The 14,242-nt window shown below is 41.7% G+C and overlaps 1 protein-coding gene across 7 annotated transcripts in view; it reads right to left on the reverse strand.

Moving 5' to 3' along the window:
- KLF3 (Kruppel like factor 3) overlaps positions 1-13,973 on the reverse strand; it is a 28,175-nt gene extending 14,202 nt beyond the window's left edge. Inside the window, exons 1-4 of one of the 7 annotated variants that reach the window (XM_033060287.2) lie at positions 13,875-13,973; positions 9,736-9,774; positions 7,421-7,547; positions 3,032-3,128 (exon numbers count right to left, since the gene is read on the reverse strand). In XM_033060287.2, the coding sequence (XP_032916178.1) occupies positions 3,032-3,088 (57 nt within the window). In that variant the 5' untranslated portion in view covers positions 3,089-3,128; positions 7,421-7,547; positions 9,736-9,774; positions 13,875-13,973. Of the gene's footprint in view, positions 1-3,031; positions 3,132-6,995; positions 7,018-7,420; positions 7,548-9,735; positions 9,775-13,131; positions 13,422-13,874 lie in introns of those variants that run through there. The other 6 variants (XM_033060288.2, XM_033060282.2, XM_033060285.2 and 3 more) reach the window with 6 other exon arrangements.
- Between the last annotated feature and the right edge of the window lie 269 nt (positions 13,974-14,242).

Genomic DNA, 14,242 nt, shown 5'->3' on the forward strand with positions numbered 1-14,242 from the left:
CTAACACTCAGTGGCTCCTATCCCATGTTCTCTCCATATCATACCTCCCTTTAGAGGTGCCTCCAGAGCAGTTTCTGTTGTGGCACCAGGGCTCCAAGGAAGCCCAAGACCATGAAGAGCTGGGGAGCTCAAGGGCTTAGGGCTAAGCAACTGAAACACACATGGTCCTCAGCCTGAGTGAAAACAAAGCAGTGTTCAGTGATGGAAACTTCACTCAGAAACCATACTTTCCTCTGGACTGTTTTTTCTTTTCTGCATTTTTTTCCCTTATGCAATGGCATAAAGGAAAAGAAAAACATACAGATGTGGTAAAATGCTCTGAATAGTGTTTAATAGCTTGTCAGAGTCATTACATTTACAGTAATTTCACAATTATAAGCCACACCATTTTGACTAAAATTTTGGTCCGAACCCAAAGTGCGGCTTATAATCAGGTGTGACTTATATATGGACAAAGAACAAAAAGTTGCTGTTTTAGTTTGGAGGACAGGTGTCTGCTGAGAAAGGCAGGAGCTCCTCTTTGAAATGGAGAATGCAAACCCCCTCCCTCCAAATTATTATAATTTTGAAATCAAGGGGCTTTCAGGCAAAAATATGGGAATTAGGAATAACAGTTCTTTTCTAGGGAAATTAAAATAGAAATACAGTACTACAAAGAAACAAACCCCAAACCCTGACAAAGTCAGAGTACAACCTGACACCCCATCAGGCAGGGTGCTGGCAGCAGTCCCATTAAATGGTGGCTGCATCCTCCTGCAGTGACAGATGTGATTCAGTTGGAGCAGTGCTCCTGTACAAGGTGCAGTTTCCCCCCGGACGTCCAGTGGTGATGTGGAGAAATCCAGTTTTCCTCTGGAGTCCAGTGGAGAAAGGGGCTCCCTTAATGTCCCAAACCTCTGTTTTTATCTTGGTAAGAAATGTTGGGCTCTTTCCCCTGGCTGGAGCAACTTCCAATGGGATGCAGTAATTTTATCAGTCACACAGTGGGACTCAATGGGCCATTAACAGAGAATGACTCTCTGGAGGAAGGATGGGTTGTGAAAAGATAAAGAACAATGCCCCACCTGTTTTCAATGGATGGCCCATTAGCAGAATATCTGCCGTTGAGATAAGGATCACTGCCCCCACCCTCAACAGATGGTGATAGAATAGATACCTTTTATCACACTCTGTATTGTAATGTGCAGCTTATAATCAGGTGTGTCTTATAATCGTGAAATTACTGTACTTATGAGAAGACTCCAGAGGTCCAACACATGGAACGCACCACATCACTAGGAGAAGGATATGGATATTGGAATAACCAATATTTGGAACTCCAGTCTTGAAATGCACTTGGCTCAGAAATGCTCCCCTGTTCTAGCCACTGCAATTTTTCCTTCATCTGCTGGTCTGGGAAAGCCTGCTTGTTCCTCTCCTGGTGAGCCTCCTTTTGAGGGACTGACCTTGCCCATCTGACAGAAGCACACAACTGTTTGGGGCACTTGTGTGCTTGTGCAGAACCCCAAAACAGAACCTTCTTTGGGAGATGAAGGCAGATGTGCACAAAAGGCAGCCCAAAAGACAGCAATTACACTTCTTTTGTAAAACTAGCCTCCCTTCTGATTTCAATGGACACCATTAGATAATCTTAGATTATAGTAGACAATCATCACTAATCTTAATATAGTACACAGTAATTGTGATTAAAGTGACAGACAGGCTGGCCAATAATGAAGTTCTTTCTTGACTCAAATATTGGAATTTGTCATACTTGTAACTTTCAGTGACAGTTATTTTTCTATCATTACTCTCCAGCAAATAAAGCCCCACGAAAGCCAAACTGTAATTTTAAAATGCATATAAACTTAAATCCCAGAAGTATTATTAATAGCACTGAAAAAATCAGACTGCTTACAAAAGCATTTGAATTTATGAAAATTACTCTTTATTTTAAATAAAACAGGAAACAAACTTCCCATTGAAATATGTGATTCAGAGCACAAGTTTAATGCACTCTGTGTTATGCTCACTGACTTCACCCTTTTAATGGATCAGCCTTTCTAGGGGTGTGGTTTCATGTTACACTTAATCTGTTATTGCAGGCTAAAAGCTGAAAGGAGAGGTCCTGTTCTCTCATCCTGCCCCCTCTCCTTGCTCTAATATTGAGCAGCTGCACAGAATGAGTCAGATCAGCTTCCTGATCTGACCAAAAAATGAGTATTTTTGGTGGGTAGCAATTCTGACCATTCAGTGGGCTGATCCAAAGGTTCCAGATAATTCTAGGACCACATAATTCTTCAGTCACAAAAGAGACACAAAGCTGGTATAGAGGGAGCAAAATCAAAACCTACCCTTTCAGCAGCAGCCTGTATCATCACAATTCTCACTGTACTGCTCCCACCTACATGTCCTGCTGCTGTTGCTTATCAGACTCTTCTCTGAGATGCCCCTATACTCTAAGTTAATGGAAAATTAACCCAATTTTAAAGAAGTGTCTCCTCTTCCCCCTTTCCCCCCCATTCCTTCTCCACTGCCCTAGTTCTCATCTGTCTACTTGGTAAAGTAGTGCAACCAGTTTACCCAGCAAAAAGCCATTGTTGGTTCGGGTTTTTTCCAGGATTAATTTTCTGCTATTTAGACCAGAGTTAGCCACTGGCACCTGTTACCACAACCAAGAGAAAAACAGAAAAGAGCACAGCAAGAAGGTGTAACATTGAAACCACAGCTATTGCAATTTCACCATGAAGCCTGGCAACTTAATTTCAACCTACCTCCATCAGCAGCATGAGCTACAGAGATGATATTTACAGAGCAGTGGGTCAGGAATTCATGGACAATCTCTCCTCTGATAGGCAACTGGTCAGGTCATTTAAGGAAATAAATTAATAAACTACAGAGAGTTTTCCTAGAACGTGAACGTGATTGCACAAAGAGCAAAATGTAGCTTCACATGTTTTCCTAAGCTAGTCCAAAGCTTAATTACATCTCATTAAGAAGGTGAAAAAACTAAAGAGTCCTTTTTAGGGCCAATATATTGGAAAAGTCTTACCACTGAAACAGGTTCCATGGCTTCTTGCTTGATAGGGACTGGGTCAAACATTAGCATCTTTTTTATTCACGTGTTCTGATGCCTCTGAGGTTCTGCCCTGCTGGGGAAAGACAACGTGTTAGAAAGCCACAGGAAATACCCAAATCAGCTTTCTGGATTGTAGAGAATTTACCATTTTGTTAGATTAATGGGAATATTTATCCATCTCTAACAAAGATTTTTAAATCTTTGACTGAATTTATTGCAAGTTTTTTCTTTCCAAATTGCTATTGAAACAAAAGGACATCTTCTCACTTTAAAAATCAAATTGAATTTTTGTTGTGCATGCATGTCAGCATACCAAGACCACAGAATTTTCACTTTCATTAGCTGTCAAGTGTTTTAACACACCACAGTTTAAACCAGACACTTCTCATCAGCATTACAACCTCAGAATAATCTTGTTTATACAAGTGAACTGATTGTGGAGAGGATCTCTCTTTCCTAAGAGTCCTAACAGAAACACTCAATAGATCACATACAGTGACACTGATACCAAGACAAACCTGGACTATACTCAACATGCAACAATTACTTACAAGAAAAAAATGCATCACTTATCATAACATAATAGATTTACTGACAATTCAACAACTATTTGTGCTAACTGTGCAAAATAGAAGCACTAAAAAAATCTGCCTACATTGTGTGCAGTTTCAGGGTTTTGTTTCCTAGAGTGTTCAACCTTACTTGTCCAATCTCTAAATAAATGCCTGAAACAAAAGTATTTACTGTAAAGGATGTTATAACTGTCATACTACACATTTGCCATGGTCATCCTGAAAATATACTGGGTAATGCCATAAGGGTACACAGAGAAACTAAGGGGAAGCAAAGGGAAGTTGTTCGCAATGACATTTAGAAGTTGCCGAGCTGTTTATAAATCACTCGAGGTTATACATTATATGACTGATGTCAAAGGAGCAAGTTCTGACCATGCATTGTAGACTGCACAGCCCTGCCTGGAAGGGATATGACCTCTTTTTAAGATGCGAGGACAGAAGTAAATGCCACAAATTCAATTTAGCCAGTAGATGGCACTGGAAAGAAGCGAATACAGCCAGACTCCACCATCTGCAACTCACCCTGCGGGCCAGGCTGAAGGCTCACCAACAGATTCATAGCTGTGGCTGGGAAATTCTCCCAGAAATGTTAATGAACATTTAAAGATGTACTCGCTCAAATTAAAACTATTCTAATAAGCTTACACTAATGAACAATTTTGCAGTTAATATTTGTTTAACAAAATTTGTTAAGACCTTCCAGAGAAAGATGGTGGCATGAGTTGTTACAAGTCTACCATTAGTTATTCAGGTAAAGTTTAACGGCTTCTGGAAATATATTACAACAGTGTGCACTTTGAATAATGGAAACAAACAGGTAGCAGAGTAAATTATAGTATCTTCATAATTCACCTTATAAAAGTGGAAGGCCTGACCAAAACAAATCGCAAAACTGAAGTGAAACAAATAATGCAGCTTAATGTAATTTCCAGTTTAAACTTAGTATGCAGTTTTAGTTTGGGAGCAGTCATGTAGCATGGCACTATTTGCTAAAAGTTGTGATACTTCTGTAAATACCTTAAGTATGTTTGTGAGAAGGTTATTAATTCTACTGTTTTCTTTGAATGGTTATCATTTAGATAACTGTTATCTAATTATCTTTTTCAGGTTTCAACACGTCACATAGCTAGAACGTTTGAGAATACTGACTTTCCAGAAATATATCCATGTACCTATGCATCATTCATATTCTCACACATTCATCTGCATTATGAAAACAGAAAAGTTGTACTTTTACACATGAAAAAAATTTACAGTAAAATGTAGCCACTTGGAACTCCTATATACGAATTTGGAACTAATTCCTTTCAGGTTTCCAGAAACTTTTGATTTTTAGCTTGCATGTACAAAGATAAAGTAACATACCAATTTGTACTTTAGTGAAGGAAGAAATGAGAAGAAAGAAAGAAAGAAAGAAAGAAAGAAAGAAAGAAAGAAAGAAAGAAAGAAAGAAAGAAAGAAAGAAAGAAAGAAAGAAAGAGAAAGAAAGTTTGTTCTAAGTAAATGCAATGATGCTCATCCTTTCTGTAATTTTTGTAATTCTAAAACCATATTTTCTTCAGTTTAAGAATTACTCCTTTTTACCTTTTACTCCAAGAAAGTGTGTGAAAAGACACTTGATACACATTTCACGTGTCATGCTACACATTTCTGCGTTTCCTGAGATAGCTCTAAATCACTGTGCAGGAATTAAACTGACACAGACAACAGGAAGCGTACTACTCTGAACAAAAGTGAAAAGTAATTCTCGATCTTGCACAAGTGCAGTCATCTAAGAACAGCAGAGCAAAACTTTATTTCTATGTAAGTTTACTAGACTGCATCACAGTATAGGATGTTACTCTTTATCATGTTACTCTTAAGCAAGTTTCTTTTCCTCATTTGGTAGTGACTGGAAACCAATTTTCTAGAACAGAATATTAATATGTAACACTTGGTCCCGTAGGACTGCTACAGAGTCAATATAAATCAGCTTTGGATCTGGCATTTAAAATTTAGTTCAAAATTATGTTTTTCTAAGGCTGTAAGTAAACTCACAAAAGACTCCTCTTTGTATTTAAAAATAATGCTCCAAATTGATAGCTTGGACTACACTCATGAGCAAATACATGCATACACACTCATACACAAATAAAGCATGGTACTTCTACTAGGTAATTTTTCCCAGTATATTTGTAAAATCATGCCTATTAACTCAAAACTTCTCAGTCTTTCTCTCCTAAACATTTGAGAAGGGGGCAATAGTGAAGGCAAACAGTCTTATCTGTTTCTATTACAGAGGAATAAAGAAACAGTTGGGTTCTACTTTACAGAGTGATTTCAGAATGTACTTGTTTGAAAGCCTACGAATTTTTTATTATATACAAATAATTTCTGGAAGATCAAAATACCATCTCTCATTCCTGAGGTGCTCTGGAAAAAAATGGTGAGGTGAGAAAAATATATTCATTTTAAATGTATTAAAAAATAAGAACTTTTGTCTTTGACTTTATTAGGTGAACTGCTTTGCATTAAAGGGTTTTCTCATGTGAGGTAAAAGAATTGAAAATGAATGTAATCTGAAACTAAATAATTAACTGCAATCCGGTAAGCAAACATTCCACCCTCTTTTTTTTTTTTGCTCTCCCTCTTTTTTTCTGCTAACAAGCCACCCAGTTTTACTTTCTTGCCTCCTCCCATTCACTCCACCCTGTGGATCTCTGCCAAGTCAGTCCAACTTGTCCAAACAGGACACAGCTTTTGATAAGATTTTCCTCACACCCTATACTTCAGAGAGACGAATGAAGCAACTGGGTTTTGTATGCAAATAAGGACAGGTGCAAGGTGAAGTCCAGGCAAAGTCCCTCTGTATTCTCCTATCTGAAGTCCAGTGAAGACAGCAAGCCAGAAACAACACAAACTCTGCCCTTCTGATCCAGCATACAGCAAGGTATCCACTCCAGAAGGGAAGTTCATTATTATTAAGAGTTCATCACCTTGTCAGGATTGAACACTTCTCAATATTAACTTCCTGACAGGTGTATGGTTTATTGTTTCAGAGACTTAATTAAGATTAAATGAAAGCTTAAAAGTACTTAAACATGTATTTTGACAATAAGGGCTTGTATGGATTATTTACCCTGAATGAAATGTGCAAAGTGGTTAAAAAATGCACTCAGACTACACATCTGCACTGCAGAGCAGCTGGAAAAGGGCAACCGCAGCGCAGCTACTCCCAGCAGCCCTGCACATCTACCTTCAAGGTCCACCAACCCTGCAGACCTGTTATGAAAGGAAAGGGTGGGGTGGAGGGCCAGTTTTGACTGTGCACATCCAACAACAAAGGTTTATTATAATATAAAGCCTGTACTGTCATTAAATACCTGGAACAGCAGCCAGTGACTGACTTTTGTCACAGACAGGGGGGTGGTGACCATACATTCTGCCCCTCTTCACTCTGCCTGAGAACACATACAGGGTTTCTTTTCTCAGCCTTTATGCCTGGGGGAAGCAAGGGAATGCTGCCCCATGTACAGCAAGTCTTTGTCTAGAAGCTTCAAGGTAGGATTGTTATTGTCAGTATAATTACAGAATAATGCAATGGTATCTGCTAAATTAGCACTGCATGAGTGCCCTCAGCAAGCAACTGCAGCTCTTGCAGCACTTTTTGAATCCAGCAGCAAATACTGTCACGTTGCAAAAGCTCTTCAGTCCAAGCACTTTGGGAGTCAGACCTGTTGCTCTGAACCTATGACTTCTGTGAACCTCAAGTCAAACTTCCTCTGATACAAGGGAGAAGCAATAGTACCAGAAGATTCTCCACTGATGAAATCCAAATGCGAAGGGAGGTTTTCTGAACTCAGGTGAGAAGGTGTCTTCAGTGGAACCTCCAAAGAGTTTGGCAGAGAGGAACCAGTTCCTGAGACAAACATTCCCTGTGGAAGGTACAAAAGCTGTTTTCCAGAGCTCGTAATGTGTTTGCACTTTACTGTACCAGTTGCTCATCAAGACCTGAGTCAGCAAAAAAGTGTTTCTAAAGTTCCATTAACTTTAATGGGAAGTAAGCAAGTGCTTAACTGCACTTGACCCCAAAATAGCAGCAGGCAAAGAAGCTCTCCAACTCAGCACAGCAGTCATACTCAGCCAAAGCAACAAAGGTCCAGACATGGTGCTGTGGGAAGAGACCAAAGCAGCCAGACCATGAGGACCAGAGCAGAAGGGCAATCAAGAAGAAACAGCACACCAAGAAAATGTTTTACTGATCAGTAGCTTTCTGTGTTTATTTGCTGTATTTCCACTGGGTAACAATAATAATTGTTGGAAAAGTTAGAATAATTTGCAAAAAAAAATGGTACCTAGGCAAAAATTTTCTCCTTGAAGTTTTATTGATAGGCATTAAGAAAAAAGTGCATTTCTACAGAATTCTAGTATTTAGTATTTCAAACTATATTTGTTTCTTAGCAAAGACTTGAAAATCTTTTCTTCCTTTCAGGACTGCAAGTGGGCTGAAAACTTGTGGTTTTGCACAGCTTGTGCATCACGACTTTATTGATGTCACCTTGTTTGACCTAGAACTGCTTTGACATGTGGCAGACTAATCAGTATTACAATTAAATTTCTGATAATACTTTTGCAGGCTCTTTGAAGCCACATGTCTGGAAACGAGTTTCTTGAATGTAAAAATCTTGGGAAAAATATGTTCTTGAAGCACTTGTTAAGAAAGTATCTTCTTTACCAAGGAAAATTGTGCCCACGTAAACCCTGTTCAACCATCAGTTCTATACTTACTGAATCTAAGAGGAGAAAGAAAAGCTCTTGAGGCACCTCCATTAGACAATATTCTCCCTTATCAGGGCAGACTGCTGTCTGGTTTCCTGTCTCAAGCTACTTCTTAGAAGGAGAAACAGTCTAGTAAGGATAAAAGATCAGACTTTTGAAAACAAATGAAGTATGTGGAATGGTATGATAATCTTTCCCTTCCAAACTGAACTTTGCTTTTCTTGTTGTGTTTTTCTTTAGAGGTTAATTTTTAAGAGAATTTAAAAGGAGAAATATTAAACCTTCTAATTGTGAGGGAAAAATGACAGAAAATACTGTTCTCTTACGTGAAGGGTTCTGCTATTTCAGGAAATGTGAAAAAGAGATTCAACATCTTTATAGCATGAGAAAGAAGAAAGAAAATCTAATGCTAGAGAAAGGAAGTATACATTTATGAATAACAGCCTAAATGGAACAAGAATCTGAATACAGGGCAAATGTTGATGAACTTCTATGATCCTATGGAAATTTAAAAAAAAACTAAACAAAAACAATGACAGAAAAGAGGTGGACAGTGCAGTGGGTACAAATGTGACAGTGATCAAAGCAGCTTAGACTCTTTAAAAGTGGAAACTCTGTCGTGTCTTCATGGATCAGGTTAGTTGGTTGGTAACACACACTGACTGCATGCTAGGCAGACCATGCATTTGGTTGGAGGTTGTTTCCCTTCCGAGTAAGTTTACTATTTAAAACCTGTTGGAGCTTTGTCTTTCCAATTGGCTGAGCTACACTTACACTTCCTTCCCCTGGGAAATATCACCTACAGCTACAAAACCCTCAAAGGAAGCTTCGACATCAAGTGAATGCTTCACAGGGAAGAGTTAAATCTCTCCTAAAACCAGCTCTGCCAAACTTCATATTCTGGATTGGAAGCAACTAGCCTTGGAATGAAAACACAAAGATTGAATGCTGACAGCATAAAAGAACTATAAAAGACCTCCTGTTAGCGGTGTTAATTAATATTTAAAAGTTGGTTTACAAAAATTATTATAATTTTAACCTCAGTTCCCTATTTTATAGAACTTCTGGCTACAAAAAGGTGTGAACCACAAAATTTACTGCATTTATTATACAGCAGTTTCCAATATTAAACACAGTTAAATTAAACTCTTTTCTTCTGCCATTGAAAAAAAAGATTAACTGTTTGAAATCTTGGGCAAATTAACAGTACAAGATAATACATTAAAATACATAACTGTGTTCTAATGGGTAAACTCATCTATGGTGTTCTAAAACCAAGAGAAGAAAACAACAAAATAAAAACCACTGAGAGCAACACATTAAAATAATCAACAAACAACTTACCAAAACAGTGTAGCCAAACACTTCTTTTTATCTGGATTTCTGAACAGACAAAAAAGAGTTTGCTGTAAGTATGTGCATATAATCATATAATCCAGTAATTTTTTTTCACATACAATTAAGCTCTTAAAGAAGTTTAAAGTGTGTACTTCAGATATTTCCTAAAGATACTTTCAGTGATCTCAAACAACTAACTCGTAGTATCCAGAAGAGCAAGAGCAGGAACTAAAAGTCTACTTTAAAAACAACTGGGGGGGGGCAGGGGGCAAAAAAAAAGAGTAAAATGAAAGGGTGGAAGTATTTGTGTGTAGAAACCATACATATTCCAGCCCATAAGAAACAGAGAAGAATAAGTACTCCATCTTGCATTTTCATCCAGGGCACGCTGAAATTAATGCAAGTTTTTTTCTCAATTTCAATGAGCTTTGGCCTGGATCCTTTAGCTCTTCTTCAGTCAGATTCAAAGCAACAGAAAGATTTACGTTTTTCTCAATTTCCTCTCCATTTTTCATTATGTCTGCCCGCAGCAGGGTAAGAGGGAAAGATAAATATAAAAACAGAAGTAAAACAACTACTTTTAAGCCTTCAAAAATGCAAAACATGGGACAGCCGTACTTATTAATGCTAAAGAAAAGTTAGCCAGCAATGCCTCATTTTCTGTATTACATCTGAAATACAATGAATCTTCTAGCCTGCACAAGGATAAAATACCTACTTCTTTTGAAATTCAGAAATACAAAGTGTTTATAGTGGGCCATTCAGGTTGAATAACGACTGAAGACAAAACTCTCTCACAACTGTGAGCCTACACATGTGAACTTTCTTCTCACTTATACTCTTTATACATCAGTGCAACTCTGTGACTTTAATGGAGCTATTCCAGATCAGCTGATGAGCAAGTGAGAGCAGAAAACTGGCTCACAACTTTCTGGACACTTGAGTTCAAGTTTTCAGCAAACAGCTAAAAACTTGAGTTCACCCCCATAACTACATTGGAGTCGAAGGCGCACGTTAAAGGTTAACTTGGAAACCTCGTTATGACATAACACAGGCATCTTAAGCAATCCTGAGTGTGTAGAGACATGATAACTCATCGGGTGGGGATTGGGAGTTGAGGGGCAGTGACAAGGGGCCTGGACGAGGCTACCGAACTGCCAGAAAACAGCCTGAAACAGGAAAGAGCACCACATATGCCACTTGGAATGTGTGACGCAAACCCCAGCCTTGAAACAAAGAACAGGAAACAGCTCTGCTGGCTGCGCTGGGGAGAAAGCACAGAGAAACATTTAGGCGGCTCTCCCTGACCCTATATTCATGAGCAGCTGGAGTCTTTTAAAACAACAACAGTGGGTGGAGGTGTTTGTTCATTGGGTGTGAATGAAAACACTGTCCTTATGCAGGGGACCTGCCCTATTTACAAACAGGCTCCCTTAACGTGAGGGAGCAGGAGATTTTAAGACACCACAGATCAGGAGGATTCGCTGAAACCCTCCCTTAGACCAGTTGGTTTATTACTGTATTTGCAGAGTGCCGGTAGCTAAACAGACCTCCGGCTTCATGACATCAAAGAGGCAGTGCCCAGCCCGGCAGTAAGCACCTTCTTCGTAGATAGAGCTGGGGGATGAGACCATTGCAGGAAAGATTTTTAAAGCTTGGGGCAGCTCCTGGACAGGGGCTCACTCATGCTCAATACTGCTCCATAGCTGAGAACCAACGTCACCCAGTGCACCCAAGAATATTTTTCTAAGCCATCACATGCTTAGCCTTCCACATCCCTGTTTTCATATGCACTCAGACTTCATTTCAGAACCTGATTTCCCATGAATTTACTACTTTTATTTTTGAAGCACCCACATATAAAGTTGAATAAATGAAGTAAGCTGAAGCAGAGGAATAGCACAATTTGTCTAGATTTCGTGCAGTAGAGTAACTTCAACACTTGTTTTCCTTCAAAGCTGTGGTTTCAAATACTCTCTCTTCTCATAGATACCTTGCATCAGTTATTTAAATAGCACGGGTGGGACATCTAATATTATCAAATGTGAAACTGTTAGAGCAAATTACATGGATAAGTACCACAGTATGCTGGGGGGTTCCAAGGTTGGAGTTTAATAATGAACATGGGGTAAAATCTAGTTAGTACAGTTAAAATCTAGCTACCCACAGCAAGGCGTGGGTGTAAGTTTTACACCAATAGTATCAGTTCCTTACTTCTATGAGTAACTGCAAATATAGGTAATTTGGTGATTGTATAACATCTCTATTATCACTGAGTCTTGAACATCTCACATCTTTTTTTCTCTGAAGGCTTTTGCTTTTGGCTAAACAGGTGTTGATTAGGTCAAATGTTCACAGGTACTTAAGGGTTCTCTTACAGCTCTGCAACTTGGAAGAAATTTTGCTTGGATTCTCAAGGAAGGGAGAGACCATTTAGCATTCTTTCCTGCCCCCACCCCTTGCCCTTACCCCTCATCCCCAGTCTCGCTTGTGATCTCTACCATAGATATAATAGCACAGGGGAAAAAAAAATAACAGAAATATTTGCCTGCCTGTGAAAAAAAGGCTACTCAAGTCAGTTAGGGTTTTTTTATTTTGATACTAGGGTTTTTTTATATTTTTGATGTTTTGATACAATATCTTCTTAAAAATACAAGGTGCAAGCTGATACGAAATAAGTGCCTTCTGGGTCAGGTGGGATTATCAAATCCAGATGTAATTCCTCTCACACATGTACCAGCTGCTCATGTGATTATCATGCCAGTATCTTAAAAGTATTTGATGGAAAAGTCACTAGTCAGCAGCCATGTAATTATTTCTTTTTAATACAAGTAATGTATATTTATTAATATTAGTTTAAGTCCTCGAGTCTCCAGATCTCTCCTATCAGCCGCACAAATTCAGCTTTTCCCAATAATTAAACCATCAGAGTCCATTTCCACAAACAGTGCCACTTCCCGAATTTTCAAAGGTGAGGAAGTCAATAAAACACACAGAGGTACAATACCTGAATCAAAAGGGAAGTGCACAAAACAACTTTAATGTATTTTTTTAATGTAACTCCTGAATGACCACTTAAGCTATTCTGAACTAGGTCTTTCTCGCAAGGTTCTGTGATCTCCCAGCACAGGCTCGTGTTGCTGAGTTTTCCTTTACCAGGGCTCCCCTAGCTGTGCCAGGCACTCACCTGACAGCAGTCCAAGGCAAGTAACTCCTATTCCCATTTCGTTTAAAACAAAAAAACCCCAACCCCCCCCCCCCAAAAAAAAACCAACAAAAAAACCCCCCCAAAAAAGCCAGAAACACAAATTTTTAAAAGAAAAAAGAAAAATCCAACACAAGGCATCTAGCAAAGCAAAGGTTATTTCTAACTCCACACGTCGCTGCTGTCCCACGTTTTACCTTCGGCTGCATGGCGGCCAAGCGGTGCTAAGGTGACGTGACAATACGAGGGGCAGGCTTTTGGGAGCCGATTTCATCCTAGACTTCCCCAAGAGTTAAATGGGGGACATAGCGCTCGATCCGCTCCGCGCTACGGGTGGGACACGGCCCGGACGCGAACTCCTGCCCTGGCATCAATCCCGCCGTCCGCGGAACCGAGCGAGCCCGCTATGCTTTCGAGCTTGGTTTGGTCGGGCGCCGCATCCCGCCCGGGATCCGATGGCGCTTCAGCCTCTACCCCAAGACGCGCCGGTCCCGCCGGGCCGGGAGCCGCGGCCGCGCTGGGCGGGAGAGCGGCCCCGAGGGGCGGGCGGCCCGCGGGCCCTCCCGCCCCGCACAGGCGGGGAGGCCGCCGGGGAAGGCGCCCCCCGAGCGGCCCCCGCCGGCCACACAGGTGCGCTGCCCGCCCGCCGGGCGCGCCGGACAGCGGCGGCCTCTGCCCCGGCTCCCGCCGGCCGCACCGCGAGTTTCCCAGGCTCCGCGGAGACAGCCCCCGCGGCGAGCTCTGCTCCCCGCTTCCCGCAACTGCGGCCTGATGGAGACCCAGCTCCCGCCACCCCCGTCGTGGCTGCGGCTCCTGCGGCATCACCTTGCCGCCTCGGGCTCCGCGCTGCTCGGAGCGCCTGGAAACTTTCCTCCTCCGGCACCTTCATCCCGCAGCCGGCACAGCCCGGCCCCCGCATTACCCCCGCCCTCACACTTACGCTCGGCAGGCGGTGCGGAGTGCGCCGCGACTCCGTCGGCTCCCGCAGCGCCGGGGGTCGCGGTGGGTGGCGGGGCTGGGGGCGCTCCGGTAGGACCGAGGCGCGCGGCCGGCGTGTCCCGCGTCCCCGCGGCTGAGGCGGCTCGGCGGTGTCTCCGGGTCTGTGTGCGAGGAGGAGCTGCCCGCTCCCGCCCTCCGCCCGCTCGCCTTCCCCCCGGGCTCCTGGCACCGGGCCGCGCTGTCACATGACGCCGGCGCCGCTCGCCCTGCCAGGCTCCCCGGGCCGGCGGGGTGAGTGGCGGTGGGAGGGTCACGGCAGGGAGCGCGGCCGGGCGGGTCCCCGCCCGCGGGGTGGAGGCTCCGCCGAGG

Source organism: Catharus ustulatus, chromosome 5 (assembly GCF_009819885.2).
Source record: "Catharus ustulatus isolate bCatUst1 chromosome 5, bCatUst1.pri.v2, whole genome shotgun sequence".
Lineage (NCBI taxonomy): Eukaryota > Metazoa > Chordata > Aves > Passeriformes > Turdidae > Catharus > Catharus ustulatus.